This window comes from Trachypithecus francoisi, unplaced genomic scaffold (genome assembly GCF_009764315.1).
Source record: "Trachypithecus francoisi isolate TF-2019V2 unplaced genomic scaffold, Tfra_2.0 Lachesis_group17, whole genome shotgun sequence".
NCBI classification, from domain to species: domain Eukaryota; kingdom Metazoa; phylum Chordata; class Mammalia; order Primates; family Cercopithecidae; genus Trachypithecus; species Trachypithecus francoisi.
Window position 1 is genome coordinate 81,976,841 of NW_022681462.1, and position 17,976 is coordinate 81,994,816.

At 40.4% G+C, this 17,976-nt stretch overlaps 1 protein-coding gene across 1 annotated transcript in view; it reads right to left on the reverse strand.

Moving 5' to 3' along the window:
- The window catches only part of SELENOI (selenoprotein I), a 50,388-nt gene that overhangs the window by 22,093 nt on the left and 10,319 nt on the right, over positions 1–17,976 (reverse strand). The window contains exons 2-5 of the mRNA XM_033176338.1: positions 7,915–7,983; positions 7,373–7,481; positions 5,079–5,153; positions 374–636 (exon numbers count right to left, since the gene is read on the reverse strand). Of these exons, the coding sequence (XP_033032229.1) occupies positions 374–636; positions 5,079–5,153; positions 7,373–7,481; positions 7,915–7,983 (516 nt within the window). The remainder of the gene's footprint in view (positions 1–373; positions 637–5,078; positions 5,154–7,372; positions 7,482–7,914; positions 7,984–17,976) is intronic.

A 17,976-nucleotide genomic window follows, 5' to 3' on the forward strand; every position in this document is an offset into this window, starting at 1 on the left:
TGCACTCCAGCCTGGGTGACAGAGTGAGACTCCATCTCAAGAACAAAAACAACACAAAACAAAACAAAAACAAATAAAATAATTGAGAAAGGGCTCAGGGAGGTTATACACGAAACCAGAATAACCACGTGTGCTAACTGCTGAAGCTAACCAGTAGGTATATTAGGATCTATTCTACTTTTTCTTAACTATTCTCTCTGCTTTACTATTCACTATACTATTCTACTTTTTTGAAATTTTCCATAAATAAAAATAAAAAATTTTAAAGTACATATCAATTCTAATCAAGAAAGCCTAAGAGCAATAAAGAAGCAATGACAAAAGCTTTCCACAAGCATCATGGCAATGTTGAAAATTTAAAACACATACTTACCACCTGGCTAATGTCATATCCCCACGGCAGGAAAAGAATCCCTGTGTTATACTTTTCCCAGTGGGACAGGATGAAAGAAAACAAAACTACCCATAGCAGGAGATAAAGAACAAAAACACTGACACCAGTCGATCCTCTTCCAAAGATGGAATAAACAGTTACAACAAAGTAAACACATGACCAACTATCCAGGCCATGATCAAAAAGCTCCCCTAAGGGAGTGCTAGAATTGGTTCTGCGAGCTTGCTTTCCGTCCACACCATCTGCAACAAAAACAAACCACAGGAAAAGTTCAACATATGCACCAGGATGGAGACAGTCTTCTTTAATCAACTGGAGAAAAAAAAAAACAAAAAAAAAACCAAATCAGCGTATCACAGAAATGTTAAGTATGGCTATCAGCCGGTACTATAAAAATCTAATTATTTAATTCTACACTTCAAAGAGTTCAGGGCCAGGCACAGTGGCTCATACCTATAATTCCCACACTTTGGCAGGCCAAGGCAGGAGGATCACTTGAGCCTGTAAGTTTGAGACCAACCTGGGCAACATAGCCAGACTCTGTCTTGACAAAAAATTTAAAAATTAGCCAGGCATGGTGGTGCGGACCTGTAGTTCCTGCTACTCAGGGGGCTAAGGTGGGAGGATTGTTTGAGCCCAGGAGTTTGAGGCTGCAGTGAGCTATGATCATGCCACTGCATTCCAGTCTGGGCAACAGAGCAAGACCCTGTCTCTAAAAAACAATTTTAAACAAAAAACAAAGATTTCAGAAATAAACTATATAATTTTTCAAAGTTTAATCTAAAAATCAAAATGTCATATTACACCGAATGGTGTCAATTTTAGATCTGAGAAAGCAGCATTTTACCTGGACTCTGAACACCTCCAAATCTAAGCAACTATTGGGTTGTTTCACTAGCTACAAATTCTCAAGCTTCCAGCGAACATGCCATAGTAATTTCTCACAACTTATCTCACCCCTCCTTGCTCTAGGATCCAAAAGTACTTCAGTCACAACATCTACTTTATCCCGTTTGAAATCATAATCACTTCTTTATAGATCTACTGCCCCCATAATCTTAAGTGCTTTCAGAAAATGCACATAGTGGATATTCAGCAAATATAAGAATTGAATTTACTGAAACTAATGCACTATTCTTGGTGCTATAAGGATTGGAAGAATCTTAGAATAAACCGTTTGTGCCCTCAGAGTATTTACAATTGAGAAAGGAACAGGATGGGTGTGGTGGCTCACGCCTACGATCCCAGCACTTTGGGAGGCCAAGGCAGGAGGATAACCTGAGGTTAGGAGTCCAAGACCAGTCTGGCCAACATGGCCAAACCCTGTCTCTACTAAAAACACAAAAACTTAGCCGGGGATGGTGCGCACCTGTAATCCCAGCTACTTGGGAGGCTGAGGCAGGAGAATCTCTTGAACCCAGGAGGCGGAGGTTGCAGTGAGCTGAGATCACACCATTGCACTCCAGCCTGGGCAACAAGAGCGAAACTCTGTCTCAAAAAAAAAAAAAAAAAGAGAAAGGAACAAAACATGATAATAAAGCTACGGTATATCACAAACCATAGAAGAGTACAGATAAGGGAAAGGTTCTCTTTTAGGCTAAGATAATCTAGAATGGCTTTTCAAGTAGGTGAAATCTGAGTAGAGGACATAAAGAATGAGTTGGATTTCAGCTGATAAGACATAAAGAAGTATGTCATTTCAAAAGGAGGGAATGCTATCAGCAAAACACACCAGGGTGGAAAAGCACAATGCATGTTCAGAAAATGCCAAGTACTTTAGTTTGACTAGAGACTAGCATGTGAAGAGTGAAGTATATAAAAAGGTTAAAAAGGAGGTTTGAGCCAGTTAAAAGTTGTAGGGAATATGGGGAGTTACTAAAGGTATCTGAATAGAGAAATGACAAGAATGAAAGCAATGCTTCAGGAAGAGGCACCTGACGGTGTGAATGACAGGCGGCAGAGAAGGACACTAATTAGCAGGCCTCAACTGAGATGAAATGCAGTAGGAATAAGAAGCTGGTGGTAGGTGAGACATTGAGGAAATAAAAATGATAAAATGCAGCAAAGATGAGGCATAAGGCCTAAGGACAAGAAGAGAATCTCCAGTTTCTATTCTGGGTAACGAAGATAGTGGTAGTGTTCATAGAAAAAAGGAAGTCAGAAGAAGCAGCAAGACTGACAGACAAGATGCAGAGTATAATTTCAGATACTGAAATTGAAGTGTTAGTGAGATATCCACATGGTAATGTCAAGGAACTCAATCCAAGGGTACTTATTAGGAACTCAGAACACAGATGAGGGCTAGACATAAACATGATATAAATATGGGAATCTTAACTAAGACTGTAGAGTGAGACTCACCATTACCAAGGGAATGAGGAGAAAGCCAGAGTTTAGGATAAAGCACAGTGGAACACCTTCATTTTACAGGCAGAAACAGAGGAGCCTGTTAGAGACAGCCTGTCTCACTGAATTATACACTTTTTCCCCCAAAAGAAACAGTTTTGTTAACTGTTTTAGAATTAGTCTAATTGTAAAAATTTGGAATAAGGAATTAAAAACTCTTATAATTACTGTTAATCTTGCTCACCAAAGTATATTCCCCAGGGCCTAGATCAGTCTGTGGCATAATACATTGTTGAAGACCTTATGAAAAGATGAATCCCAAACTCCCTATCCAAATACTACAGATTTCTGTTATACAGGGTTGGGAAAGTTTTTGCCCTGAAGTAGCTAAAATATTCCCAGAAAGTCTTTTCTCATTATTTACTGGCTTAACAATTTCCCATTTTCAATGTAACTCCTATGCAGTTATTACAATACTCAATTCATGAACTATGTATTAATTAGGTTTTATACATTTTCTCACTATACCCATTCCATCTCCACAAGTCTGAGGTCCAGATATGCTTCAGAATTTTTTTTTCTTTTCTTTTCTTTTTTTTTTGAGACGGAGTCTCGCTCTGTTGCCCAGGCTGGAGTGCAGTGGCCGGATCTCAGCTCACTGCAAGCTCCGCCTCCTGGGTTTAGGCCATTCTCCCGCCTCAGCCTCCCGAGTAGCTGGGACTACAGGCGCCCACCACCTCGCCCGGCTAGTTTTTTGTATTTTTTAGTAGAGACGGGGTTTCACCGTGTTTGCCAGGATGGTTTCGATCTCCTGACCTCGTGATCCTCCCGTCTCGGCCTCCCAAAGTGCTGGGATTACAGGCTTGAGCCACCACGCCCGGCCCAGAATTTTTTTTTCTTAAAAAGGTAATTCAGGGCATATATCATATATTATCAGAGACTCCCCAGTAGGACACAGAGCAGCATCCTGTGATCAAACATCTAAGTATTTCTATAGCAAAATGTCATGAATAGTCACAGTAGGTAGAATAAAGATTATAAACCGCTTCATGTTCATTCAAGACTGGTTTGCAACAAATAGTTCATGTCAGGTCAGGATTTTTGCCAAAAGCTGTGGGCCTAGAACACGTAGATGGTACATCAAAAGGATCTTATGGAGTGTTGTCAAAAGTCAGAGCTCACGGGTCACTCTCAGCTTTTCCCTATTCCTCTCAGCAGTCCTTGGCAACCAAATCCTTCAGCAGCACTTAAAGACCTGCTCATCTGTAATAACAAATGCGCAAAAGCCTCTGCCTAAATATGTAGCTTTTAACTAAATTTTCCCCTAATTCTTCTAGACGTCACTGATTTCTTCCTTTTCCAAACTCTTGCAGCTCTGGTCAGCATGACATCTACCATATCAGTATTTAATCATGTAGCAGGTTATGCTGGTTTTATGAGAACAAGTCACTTTTATCTGAAGAGATCTAAGCAACCTGAAGTCAGGGTCTGCTATTTTACATGTATTTAAAAACTATGTACTGAGTGTCTATGATACTGGGGATAGAGTAGTGAACAACGCAGTACTCACTTTCACAAAACTTAACATTTTAGTTAGAAAAGAGAGATAACAAACAAGCAGGAAAGTAAATAGATAACATGTTACATGGTTTTAAGTGCTATGGAGAAAAATAAAGCAGGGAAGGAGGAGAGAAGAATGCAGGACAAGCCATGCGGATAATCCTAATGAAAAGCGTTCTTGGCAGAACAGACAGTATAGTCTAGCACAGTAGGCTTCCCTGCCCACTCCCTGACCACTCTCTGTACCAAGAAAGAACTGATCACTTCCTTATGTGTTCTCCCACTGTGTTCTATCATAGTATCTATTTTTTAATTATTACATATGGCAGTATTACTTCCCAAACTTAAGCAAAAATTATGTCTTATTCCAGAGGTTGGTAAATACTTTTTAAAGGCCGCATGATAAATATTTTAGGCTTTGCAGGCCATAAGTCTTTGTTGCAACTATTCAGCTGTGTCTTTATTGCAGGAAAGCAGCCACAGACAATATATTAAGGAATGAGCATAGATGTGTGCCAGTAAAACTTTACTAACAAAAATAGGCTACACATCATGGCCCACAAGTAGTGTTTTACCAACTCATCTTATTCTGCGAAACCCTCACAATGAATGACAATATTTTTTTGTAGAGAGACTCAAAAACATATTTATCAATTTGAACAGGATACTACTAAACTCTAGTTAAAATGAATTAAGCACAGGAGAAAATGTTATTTTAATAGGTGGCTATCCTTGCTGATTCACCAGTCACTGACTATAGTATTTACCAATTCCTTACCTAGAGTGTAGGCTACGAAGTTGAGGATGCCCACTACAATCCAAACCCAGTCAGGCACATGCTTGTGACCTGGCGCTGAAAAGGAAAGCAACTAAGATTTTAATACAGTTTAAGTATAGTAGTTCTTACCATAGCATATACTGACAGTGAGAAGTGTTGCTATTTGTTCATTAGAAGTTAAAGTACTTTACAATATATTTTGAATCCAAAATTAGGTACACAATATCAGGAAACTGATAAAACCAAAAAAGCAATTCCCAGCCCCTCATAAACAGTAAAGCATTTATTTTGAGCTTTTATCAAAACTCAAGACTGAGTGTTCACCTTTACTTGAAAACAAATACTTTTCATGTGCCCACAATGAAAAATAACGTATTTTTGGAATTTAAAAACTAACTGCATTTAATCTAATTCTTGCTGTTTATGATTGTATTACAAACTTGTATTGAGCATTCACCTTATCCTTTCCTATACTATTAATTAGCTAAACAAAAGACCTTTTGATTTGGATATAGATAGATCACCTCAACTGAATGATTTGGGCATCAGAATCATTCTGAAATATCTGGAGCTCACTTTTTCCCCTAAGACAAAACAACTGAGAATCAGAAAGTCTGGGTTCTAGTCCTGGCTTTGTAATCAACCAGCAGTGTAACCTTGAATGTATCATTTAATCTCTCCCATCTTGTATTTTCCAAATATATTGGGAATAGATGGTTTATCTGGTCCTTCAACTTATATGATTTGGGGAGATATATGTAACATTTACGTATGTTTGCTTCTCTTAATAACTAAGTAAACAATCTTATTTAGAGTTGTCAAAGAAAATAATATTTCTAGTTACAAAGATACATTCTTTAGGGTGTCCTCAGGATTAAAATACAAAAAAAAATAAAAAATAAAAAAAATTTTAAAAACCCACAATATCCAAACAATGCTTAACAAAATTTAATCTTACTCTTTATTCATGTGTACTTTATGATCTTCTCATGCTTCAGAGTTGGCATTTCCAACTTCAATTACCATTTTATTACATGTACAGAAGCTATGACTAAAAGTTTCAGTAAAGTTCCGCATATGTATACTTTCAATATTCAGAATTTCTATAATATCAAAAGTCTTGGTGAGGCACAGTGACTCACACCTGTAATCCCAGCACTTTGGGAGGCCAAGGCAGGTGGATCATTTGAGGTCAGGAGTTCAAGACCAGCCTGGCCAACACAGTGAAACCCTGCTCTACTAAAAATATAAAAATTAGCTGGGCATGGTAGTGTACGCCTATAGTCCCAGTTACTCGGGAGGCTGAGGCAGGAGAATCACTTGAACCCGTGAGGCGGAGGTTTCAGTGAGCCAAGATAGCATCACTGCACTCCAGCCTGGGCAACAGAGCGAGACTCCGTCTCAAAAAAAAAAAAAAAAAAGTAAAAAGCGTCTTAAGTGTTTGAAACTCCAAATTTTTCTACTAAAACAATGTTGTCAGTGGTACTCAGTTTCTCCAGGTCAGTCCAGAAAAGTCTGCTGAACTCATACACAGATGAATTATAACACTAACACTCCTGACTACACCATTTCTAAGTATTACTGTTGGAAAATCAATTCTCTTAGAAAGCAAAAAATGCCCATCTATCTCCATCTTTCTATTCCTCTCAATGCAATCAACTGACTGAACAATAAAAACAAAACTTGTCTCCAACTATTCCCTCTTCATCCCAATTCTTTGGCCTGGGGCAGAAGCTTGGTGTGAAACAGAGTGAAGATAAAACAGGTGAGAGAGAAGATGTTGGAGCAGAGGGCGGGAGGAGGCTGACCACTGGCTCCAAAAGGGCCTCCTTCCACTCTTCCCCAATAAGGGTCCAGACTTAGCAATAAATACTTAAGGTCTAAGAACCATTTTCAGAGGAAACTAGGAGTCATTCAAGTCAAGTGGGGATGCAAGGAAGGAGGAAAGACAATCACATTTCCTTCAGAAGAAAGGGGATTTTTCTTTCCTGACTAGAAGAGGAGAAAGGATATTCCTAGAGCTGACAGGTAAACTGAGCCCTGTTTGTATTCGTGTTTAGGCAAAGTTTTGAGTTTTAATTTTCCATCTTCATGCAAACCCAATTATTCTTTATCTGCCAACACCTCACTGCTTTTTAGACAACATATCTAATTCAACAGGCAAGGTGCTGCCATTATAATATCCAAAATTTTTTGGAAATATGAACATTTTAACAGAACCAGAAAATAAGCAAGCACATTTCATTTTTCTCTACTCAGACATTTTAAATTTTATAATAAAGTAATATTCTTACCTGAGGCATAGAAGTCAGGATCAAAGTATGCCATTAGTAGAAAATTGAATACAACCAGCAGAAAGCCAGAAAAAGTTATCAGATTGGGTGCCAGCCAAGTAGGAAATACCTGTTTTTGCAAAATAATTATAAAATAATTAAAGTAGAAGAATCTCTGTCCAATATATACAACATGCAAATTGAAGTCGTAAGTTTGAAAGATCATATGGAGAAGTTATAGACATGTAAACCATAATCTCCATTAGCATTATTTCTTCTATCCTCTATATTTTAACTACCTCTGTAATTAACAAACTTCCATAACATTAAGTCTATTTTAGAAAATTTTAAATGGGATTTTACAAAAATGACAAATCCCAGGGTATAAACTTCAACAGTAAGATAAATCAAAAGGTATGTGACTAACGAAAGGGAGGATGGGAAGGGTAGTTTCCCCAGATATCTTACGAAACTGAGAGTTGCATTTATAATACTCCATAAAATAGGTTAAAATCTTTAAAACGTACTAAAACAAGAAAGTACATGCATAGTAATTATCTTACCTTTACTATAGTGTTCCAAAATGGATGCATGACATACAGAGAAAGTGGATTGGTATCCACAGCACTGTACTGTTAAGAAATTAAAGAAAATATTCAGAGTAAATCCTTGTCTACTAATAAACAGAATAACATTTCTCAAATGAAAACAATAGTAAAGCCAGGTGCAGTGGCGCATGCATATGACCCAGCTACTCAAAAGGAAAGAAAGTAATAGTACAAAAATAATACAAGCCAGGCATGTTGGCTCACACCTATAATCCTAGCACTTTGGAAAGGCCAAAGAGGGCGGATCACTGAGGTCAGGAGTTTAAGACCAGCCTGGCCAGTGTGGTGAAACCCCATCTCTACTAAAAATACAAAAATTTGTTGGGCTGTGGTGGCATACGCCTGTAATCCCAGCTACTCAGGAGGCGGAGGCAGAGGTTGCAGTAAGCCAAGGCTGTGCCACTGCACTCCAGCCTGAGCGACAAAGCAAGACTTGAGTCTCAAAAATAATAATAATAATAATAATACAAAAATAACCTGGAGAATACATCTATTTTTATGATGTCCTAATCTGAGTAGCAAAACTAGAATAGCAACATAAACGAGGCAAAGACTATCAAGCACAGTCAGATATTATTTTTATGGGAGAAGGAAAGGGTCACAGGGGAAGTCTAAAGATCAACCCCAAATCACAGAGTTAATCACAGCATTTGTTTCATTGGCACATACTCATCCAGAGTCCAAATCACCAGGATAATCACTGACTCATCCTTCACTCTCAATCAGCTTTTACATTACAGTGTTTCAGTAGAGAAATTTATATTGCTTACATGTCCTCACTTATTGCAGGATCAGTAAAATGCACACTGCATGCATTCAAACACTAACCACACACCTTCTCAACCTCCTTCATCCCTCTCAACTTAGAGGAATCTGTGTTTCCTCTTGATACCATTATGATACATTTACTAGCTGTTAGAGCTTGGGCAAGTTACTTAATATCTCTGCCTTAGTTTCTTCACCTGTAAAATGAAGATGATAGTCCTTACTTCAAGGAATTGTCATAAGGATTAGATAAGTGAAAACAGTACCTGACCTACAGTAAGTACTATATAAGTATTAGCTATTATAATTACATATGTTTTAAGTTCCAAAGGAATGACAGATCCCCATATAGCAGGATACTGAATTGCATAAATATGCAAAGGAAGACAAAATAGGTTAGGGTTGTATGGTAAGGGAGCTTATTCCCCAGTTACTGAGCTATTTAATAAGAATGTAAAGGAAATTTTAAAGGTCATACATAAACATGTAAAACTTTAAGGATCATGTTGATAACTTATTCACTCCACATACACACTGCTAGGTATGGGGAAGAACGGATACAAAACTGGCAACAGACAAGTCTTGAACTAGGTAATATTAGCCCAGTTCAAACCCTCCTTGAGGGTTCACAGTATTACCTGGGCGATTATTACCTAATTCATCCATCTGAAATGTACATATTATACTAGTCACACACTTGAAAAAGTTTTTCTTTTTTTTTTTTTTTTTCTTTTTTTTTGAGATGGAGTGGCTCTGTCACCCAGGCTGGAGTGCAGTGGCACGATCTCAGCTCACTGCAACCTCCGCCTCCCGAGTTCAACCAATTCTCCTGCCTCAGCCTCCTGAGTAACTGGGATTACAGGCGCACACCACCACACCTGGCTAATTTTTGTATTTTTAGTAGAGATGGGGTTTCACCATGTCGGCCAGGCTGGTCTTGAACTCCTGATCTCAGGTGATCCACCTGTCTCAGCCTCCCAAAGCGCTGGGATTACAGGCGTTAAGCCCCCGGGCCCAGTCAGCTTTGCTTATATTTTCTATGTATGCTCAGTATGTATACAAAATAAGTAGTAATCATTTGAGTATATGATTTTTAAAACTCATAATTGAAGATAAAAATTTCTTTCTGAATAAGTTTTGTGAATATGCAAGAAATACATCAGTGTTTCAAGACTTAGAAGTGTGATGGAACAAAGAAGTAAATAAATAGAAAATGTTTAAAATACCGTTAGCGAAGAGTCAACCAGTAAGCCAAATGTTTATTCAAAAGACTCCATGTCCGAGGTTCTTCCATTTCTCCAACCCATCCTGACTAAAATGAAATAAATTGGACAAAAGATCTGAGACAGTAGTAAGAAATGACGATGGGCTGGCCAGGCGTGTGGCTCATGCCTATAATTCCAGAACTTTGAGAGGCTGAGGATCATTTGAGGTCATGAGTTTGAGACCAGCCTGGCTGACATGGTGAAACTCCATCTCTACTAAAAACACAAAAACAAATTAGTCGGGTGTGGTTGCACACACCTGTAATCCCAGCTACTTGGGAGGCTGAGACAGGAGACTCACTTGAACCCGGGAGGCAGAGGCTGCAGGGAGCCGAGATTGTGCCACTGAACTCCAGCCTGGGCTACAAAGCAAGACTCCATCTCAAAAACAACAAAAAAGAAATGATGATGGGCAATGTGGTTTGCTTCTAATGGCCAGAGGTAGAAACTCTAAAGCTGCATCCAGCCTCTCAGCAGAAGCCCACTTACGTTAGCACAGCAGTCGCCTACTTACCTAAGGTTTCATTTTAACCACAGCCAACCAGGGTCGGAAAATAGGTGAGTACAGTACATACAGACGTTTTGAGAGAGAGAGACCAAATTCACATAACTTTTATTACAGTACATTGTTATAGCTGTTCTATTTTTAGTTGTTGTCAATCACTCACTGTGCCTAAACTTTATCACAGGTGTGTATGTATAGGAAAAAACAGTATATACAGTCACCCCTCGGTATCTGCGGGGAATTGGCCCCAGGACTCTCTGTGGATGTTCAACTCCCTTATATAAAATGGCACAGTATTTGCCTATAACCTACACACATCCTCCCATATACTTTTGAGACAGAGTCTCGCTCTGTTGCCCAGACTGGAGTGCAATGGCGCAATCTCGGCTCACTGCAAGCTCTGCCTCCCAAGTTCATGCCATTCTCCTGCCTCAGCCTCCTGAGTAGCTGGGACTACAGGTGCCCACCACCACACCTGGCTAATTTTTTGTATTTTTAGTAGTGACGGAGTTTCACCATGTTAGCCAGGATGGTCTCAATCTCCTGACCTCGTGATCCACCTGCCTCAGCCTCCCAAAGTGCTGGGATTACAGGTGTGAGCCACCACGCTGGGTCATATACTTTAAATCATCTCAGGTTACTTATAATATCTAATACAATATAAATACTATGTAAATAATTGTTATATTGCATTGTCTTTTTATTTGTATCTTTTGCTGTACTGTTATTTATTTATTTACTTTTTAACATTTTCAATCCACAGTTGGTTGAATCTATGGATGTGGAACCTGTGGATACAGAGAACCTACTGTACAGGGTTTGGTACTGTCCTTGGTTTGGGGCATCCACTGGGGGTCTTGGACTGTATCTCCCATGGGTAAGCGAGGGGCAATTTTATTAGTGTTCTTATTAAACACGTACTAAACGTACAACTTTCACTTGTAGGATGGTCTACAGTTTTGTTGTTGTTGTTTGTTTTTTTGAGATGGGGTCTCACGCTGTCACCTGGGCTAGAGTGCAATGGTGTGATCTCGGCTCACTGCAAACTCCGCCTCCTGGGTTCAAGCGATTCTCCTGCCTCAGCCTCCCAAGTAGATGGGATTACAGGTGCCCGCCACCACGCCTGGCTAATTTTTTGTATTTTCAGTAGAGACAGGGTTTCACCATGTTGGCCAGGCTGGTCTTGAACTCCTGACCTCATGATCCACCCGTCTTGACCTCCCATAGTGCTGGGATTACAGGCGTGACCCACTGTGCCCAGCCAGGATGGTCTGCAGTTTACAAAGCTTTTCCATAATAGATATCACTCCATCAGAGCCTGTGCAGAATGAAAGAGTTCTGAACTGACAGGGCTGCCTGAATTTAAATCTTCAGACCTGAGGACCAGGAGCCAATATGAACCCCTACAGGCTGCCAGTGACAAGGTAGAAGGGCCCTACATTCCTCTAATTCACAAAAGTCTGCACCCAGAACCACGAAATACAGCCAGCAGGGCAAATAAAATGAAAAATCACCCCTTTCAAGTCCACCATCCACCAGAAAGCACAGAAGTTGTAAGTTCAGACTAGAAGAAAACTGTTTAAGATATCACATGAATACCTAATATAGTGCACAAAGTAACTGTTCAATATTCTTAATTCAACTGTTTGCTCATTTTCATTCAGCAGCTTTCCATAATTTAACTTTTATCTAAAAGAATTCTTTAAGGAATGGTATTTTAACTTGAAAAGCTCCTCTTTTAAAATTCTGAAGCTTTAACATGAAATTTCGACTTCAGGAGACCAGGAGAAGTATGATACAAGAAGGTCAGTTTACCTAATTGGATTTCAATTATTTGACATTCATTAACAGCTGATGAGTTCAAACAGGAAGAAAGATTAATAGATTACAGAAGGCAGCAAAACTCTGCTCTCACCTTACACACCTGAGTATTTTTCAAGGTCACATACCACTCACGATAAACAAAGAAGCTCTAAACTGTTTTATGAACCCACAGGAAGAAGAACGACTTAAACCTTCCACATTCATGAAAAAAATAAAATGCAAACTTTTAAAGGTGCTAGACTAGATTTGGGTTTGTTAATGTTTGTTAAAGGTATTATTTTCCATGAGAGGGACGTTTTGGCCAACACCAGGAAACCTGAACCAGGTAGATAATCCAGTTAAGACCTGGCATGACTTGCTTGGCTCTACAATCTATCGGGCTAGGGTAAGCTAGAGCCCTCAAAACTGCTTGAGGACTACAGGCTGGGTTTGATAGACTCGTTCCATGGAAAACCTCAGAACTCAGAGATGCCTAACCTTATACACCATTGTATACCTGACCCTCATCTAGGAGAAGAGGTAAAACAGTCATCGGGCCTCAGATCACCAAAAAAACCAAAACAAACTACAAAAAAACTCACCAACTCATTACTTCAAGAAGCAACCCAATTCAAAGTTACAACAACTTTTCCATATACTAACAAAATCCTCCCCTGCCCTATATCATCTATCCTGTGTTTTCATTTTGCTCTACAAAGTTAAGCAGTGTAATTTTTCTTTTTTTGAGACAGAGTCTCACTCTGTCACCCAGGCTGGAGTGCAGTGGTGTGATCTCAGCTCACTTCAACCTCTGCCTCCCGGGTTCAAACGACTCTCCTGCCTCAGCCTCTTGGGTAGCTGGGATTACAGGCACCCACCACCACACCTGGCTAATTTTTGTATTTTGAGTAGAGTCACGGTTTCACCATGTTGGTCAGGCTGGTCTCGAACTCCTGAGCTCAGGTGATCCGCCCACCTCGGCCTCCCAAAGTTCTAAGATTACAGGCAAGAACCACTACACCAGACCTAACTTTTCTTCTAAACTACAGTCTTTCAAATATTTGAAGACAGCTCTCCCTGTCACATCTAAATCTTTTCATCATCTGTTCCTATACTCCTTTTGCCACTGCTTTTTGCCATGGTTTCAGTCTCCTTCATCACCTAGGTCTAGTTTAGTACACCAGGGGTTGGAGAGCTTTTTCTGTAAGGGTCTAGATAGTAAATATTTGAGGCTTTGCAGGCCATATGGTCTTTGCAACAAATACACAACACTTGAAACAGGAAAGCAGTCACAGAAAATATGTAAGCAAATGAGCCTGGCAGTGTTCTAATAAAACTTTATTCACAAAACAGGCAGACTGGGGGCTTCAGTTTGACAACCCCTGCTTCAAACAATCCAATTTGTTGTTAAATCAACACAAACATGTGGTCTAGGGCAAAAGGAGCATTTCAAGTGCTATATGAGTAGGAAGCAGAACATGACTATAAGCCCCTCTTCCTTGATAACTTATGCTGCTCAAGATATTATTAATTCCCGGGACAACTAAATCACACTGCAGTCACCTGAACCCCCTCAGGCCTTTCTCACATGGACTGCAAAGTCATTTTTCTCTATGCTAATATGAGGTTGACTACTGGAACACAGGTGCAACACTGCATCTAAAGTTTTAACATTTCATTTTGCTAGAGTCAACTCATTTCTGCCCTCTCCAGATTTCTTCTGATCCTGGCTTAGTTATCCAAGGAAATAGCTATTCCTTCCAAAATTCTCAGCATATAAACCTGGTCATGCTAATAATGCTTTCACTTAAGTCTATAAAAATGCCAATCAAGGTAGACCTTCTAAACATTTCCCTCAAGACTGCTATTACGGACCAGACATCGTGGCTCATGCTTGTAATCCCAGTGCCTTGAGAGGCTGAGGTGGGGTGGGGGAATCACTTGAGCCCAGGAGTTTGAGACCAGTCTGGGGTATAAAAGGTTTTTTTTGTTTTGGTTTTTGGTTTTTTTTTGAGACGGAGTCTCGCTCTGTCGCCAGGCTGGAATGCAGTGCAATCTCCGCCTCCCAAGTTCAAGCAATTCTCCTGCCTCAGTCTCCCGAGTAGCTGGGATTACAGGTGCGCACCACCACGCCGGGCTAATTTTTGTATTCTTACTAGAGACGGGGTTTCACCATGTTGGCCAGGATGGTGTTGAACTCCTGACCTCATGATCTGCCCACCTTGGCCTCTCAAAGTGCTGGGACTACAGGCGTGAGCCACCGCACCCGGCCTATAAAAGGTTGTTTTTTTTTGAGACGGAGTCTCGCTCTGTCGCCCAGGCTGGAGTGCAGGGGCCGGATCTCAGCTCACTGCAAGCTCCGCCTCCCGGGTTTACGCCATTCTCCCGCCTCAGCCTCCCGAGTAGCTGGGACTACAGGCGCCCGCCACATCGTCCGGCTAGTTTTTTGTATTTTTTTGGTAGAGACGCGGTTCCACCGTGTTAGCCAGGATGGTCTCGATCTCCTGACCTCGTGATCTGCCCGTCTCGGCCTCCCAAAGTGCTAGGATTACAGGCTTGAGCCATCGCGCCCGGCAAAAGGTTTTTTAAAAACTAGCTGGATGTGGTGGCATGTGCCTGCAGCCCTAGCTACTTGGGAGACTGAAAGATAGTTTGAGCCCAGAAGTTCAGAGCTGCAGTAAGCTATAATTGTACCACTACACTCCAGCCTGGGTAACAAAAGAGAGAGACCCTGTCTTTTTTTTTTTTTTTTTTTTTTTAAGATGCTATTACAACATTTAACAATTATTTGGGTATAATATTCTGTAATGTCATCCCCAGCAATTATGTCTATTTTACCCACTTCATGAAAGTCTCTGTGAAAGCAAGTTACCTTAAATAACATTTTGCCAATATTAGAAAGTTTTAAAACTTTTTTAAACTTCAGTCCAAGTCAGGAAATAAAACAGAGTTCATTTTTCATTCATCCATTCACTCAGTGAGTCAGGAAATATTTGAGTGCCTATCATGTTGCCAGGGGCTGTGCTAGACCACTGAGAAGAAAATGGTGAACAAGACCAATGTTTTCTATGTTTGCCAAGTCTACAGTCTAGTGTGAGATAGATGGTAAGCAAGAAAACAAGTAAATAATCATAAGTTGTCTGTAATCTCAGCTACCTGGGAGAATGAGGTGAGAGGATCCCTTGATGCCAGGAATTCAGGACCGGCCTGGGAATATTAGTCTGTTTCCACACTGCTGATAAAGACATACCTGAGACTAGGTTATATATCTATTTATTTAGTTACTTATTTTTGAGACAGAGTCTCGCTCTATAGCCCAGGCTAGAGTGCAGTGGCAGTGATCTCGGCTCACTGCAACCTCCGCCTCCCAGGTTCAAGTGATTCTCCTGCCTCAGCGTCCCAAGTAGCTGGGATGACAGGTGTGTACCCCATGGCCTGGCTAATTTTTGTATGTTTAGTAGAGATGGGGTTTCACCATGTTGGCCAGGCTGGTCTTGAACTCCTGGCCTCAAGGGATCCTCCTGTCTTGGGCTCCCAAAGTGCTGGGATTACAGGCGTGAGCCACCGCACCCCACTGAAACTGGGTAATTTATAAAGAAAAAGAGGTTTAATGGACTCACAGTTCCATGTGGCTGGGGAGGCCTCATAATCATGGTGAAAGGCAAAAGGCACGTCTTACATGGCGACAGGCAAAGAGAGAATAAGAGCCAAGCGAAAGGAGTTTCCCCTTTTATAAAACCATCAGATCTCATGAGACTCATTCTCTTCCACAAAAGCAGTATGGAGGAAACTGCCCCCATGATTTAATTTCTCCCACCGGGTCCCTCCCACAATTCGTGGGAATTATGGGAGCTACAATTAAAGGTGAGATTTGGGTGGAGACATAGCCAAAGCAGATCAGCAAAAAGCAAGACACTGCTCCCCACACCCCTTAAAAAATAACCACATGTACACAATTCGTGATAAATATTATAAAGGGAATTATCAGAGTATTATGCAAGAAGAGGACAGACAAGGGGACAGAAACACAAGGAAGAAGGCCATATGAAGAGGGAGGGCAAGATTGGCGCTCCACTGCTACAGGCCCAGGCAGGCCAGGAGCTACTGGAAGCTGAAAGGGGCAAGGAAGGATTCTCGCCTAGAGCTTTTGGAGGGTGTGTGGCTCTGCCAATACCTTGTTTTTCTACACTTCTAGTCTCTGTAACTAGGAGAGAATTACAGTTCTGTTGTTTAAAGCCACTCAGTGTGTGGTAATTTTTATGGCAGCCTTAGGAGGCTAGTAAAGATGGTAACCGGCTCCCAAAAAAGAAGAGAACAAGTGGAGCAGGAAGTGTGCCTAGTCAGAGTGGTCAGAGGCAGCTTCTAGAGGGCGACATTTAAGCTGAGTCCTAGATGAGAAGGCAGTCAAGTAAAGAATGTATGAGACATAATAGTGAGTGAAAAGGTAGATGCTAAAGACAATGTGCTTTCATATATTCCACTTATATGAAGTTCAAAAACAGAACTGATTTATGGCAAAAGAAGTCCGAACAGTAGTCTGGTGAGAGGGACTGATGGGGACCTTCTGAGACACTAGAAATAATTCTGTATCTTCAGCTGGGTCGTGGTTACATGGGTATATACGTATGTAACAATGCATTAAATTATACACTTAAGATCTTAACGTATTACAGTATTTATACGTAATTTATACCTAAAAAGGAAAAAAGAGAGAAAATAAAAAAAGATTATATGACTCACATGTTGTGTGTGTGGAGGTGGGGATGTAATACATGCCAAGAAACACCTTCGAGGCAGGAAACAGTAACACATACAAAGACCACTAACAGAAGTGTTGGAAATGCTGAAGGAAGGCCACTGTAGCTCCAGCATCGTATAGAAAGGCGATATGAAGAGACTGGAGAGGTGGGCAGACATCACCTGGCAAGACCACAGGGAGTTGCATTTTTATTCTAAGAACTACAAACATCCTGATTTATATCTTAAGAGGACCATTCTGATCATGATGTAGAAAATGGACTTGAAGGGAGTAAAATACAAACTAGAGACCAGTTAGAAACTATTATAATTTATCAGGCAAGTGACAATTATGGGTTTAGTCTAGGAGAAATACAATGACTTGTAAAATACTTTCTAAATATGCTGTGAAGAAGTGTCCATTTTTGATAGATTAGAAATGAGTCCCCCTTAATTTAAGAAGGAAATTGGCTCTAACATAAGGAAAACTACGAAAACACCTTCTTGGACCTAAAAGCATGTCCTTTATACATGTATTTAAATCCCTTCTATGTACCAGTAAGAAAACCGAACTGACACATCTTTGCACTAAATGCTGAGCTCTGGACAACTTAGTAATCACACTGAGTCCACTGCCCCAAGTAATGCTCTACTTTCTACTAACCAGGCATAGTAGTACATGCCTGTAGTCCCAGTTACTCAGGAGGCTGAAGTGGGAGGATCACTTGAACTCAGGAGTTTAAGGCTGCAATGAGCTATGACATGTCACTGTACTTCAGCCTGGGCAACAGACGGAAATCTTATTTCTAATTAAAACAAAACATCACTAAACCTAAAATGCAAAAAAAGTAGGGTGGGAGGAGGGATAAATTAACCCTAGGACAGAAATAAAGTTTCTTAATGTACTTTTAATCAATACAAGACAAGAGGCCAGGAATGCTG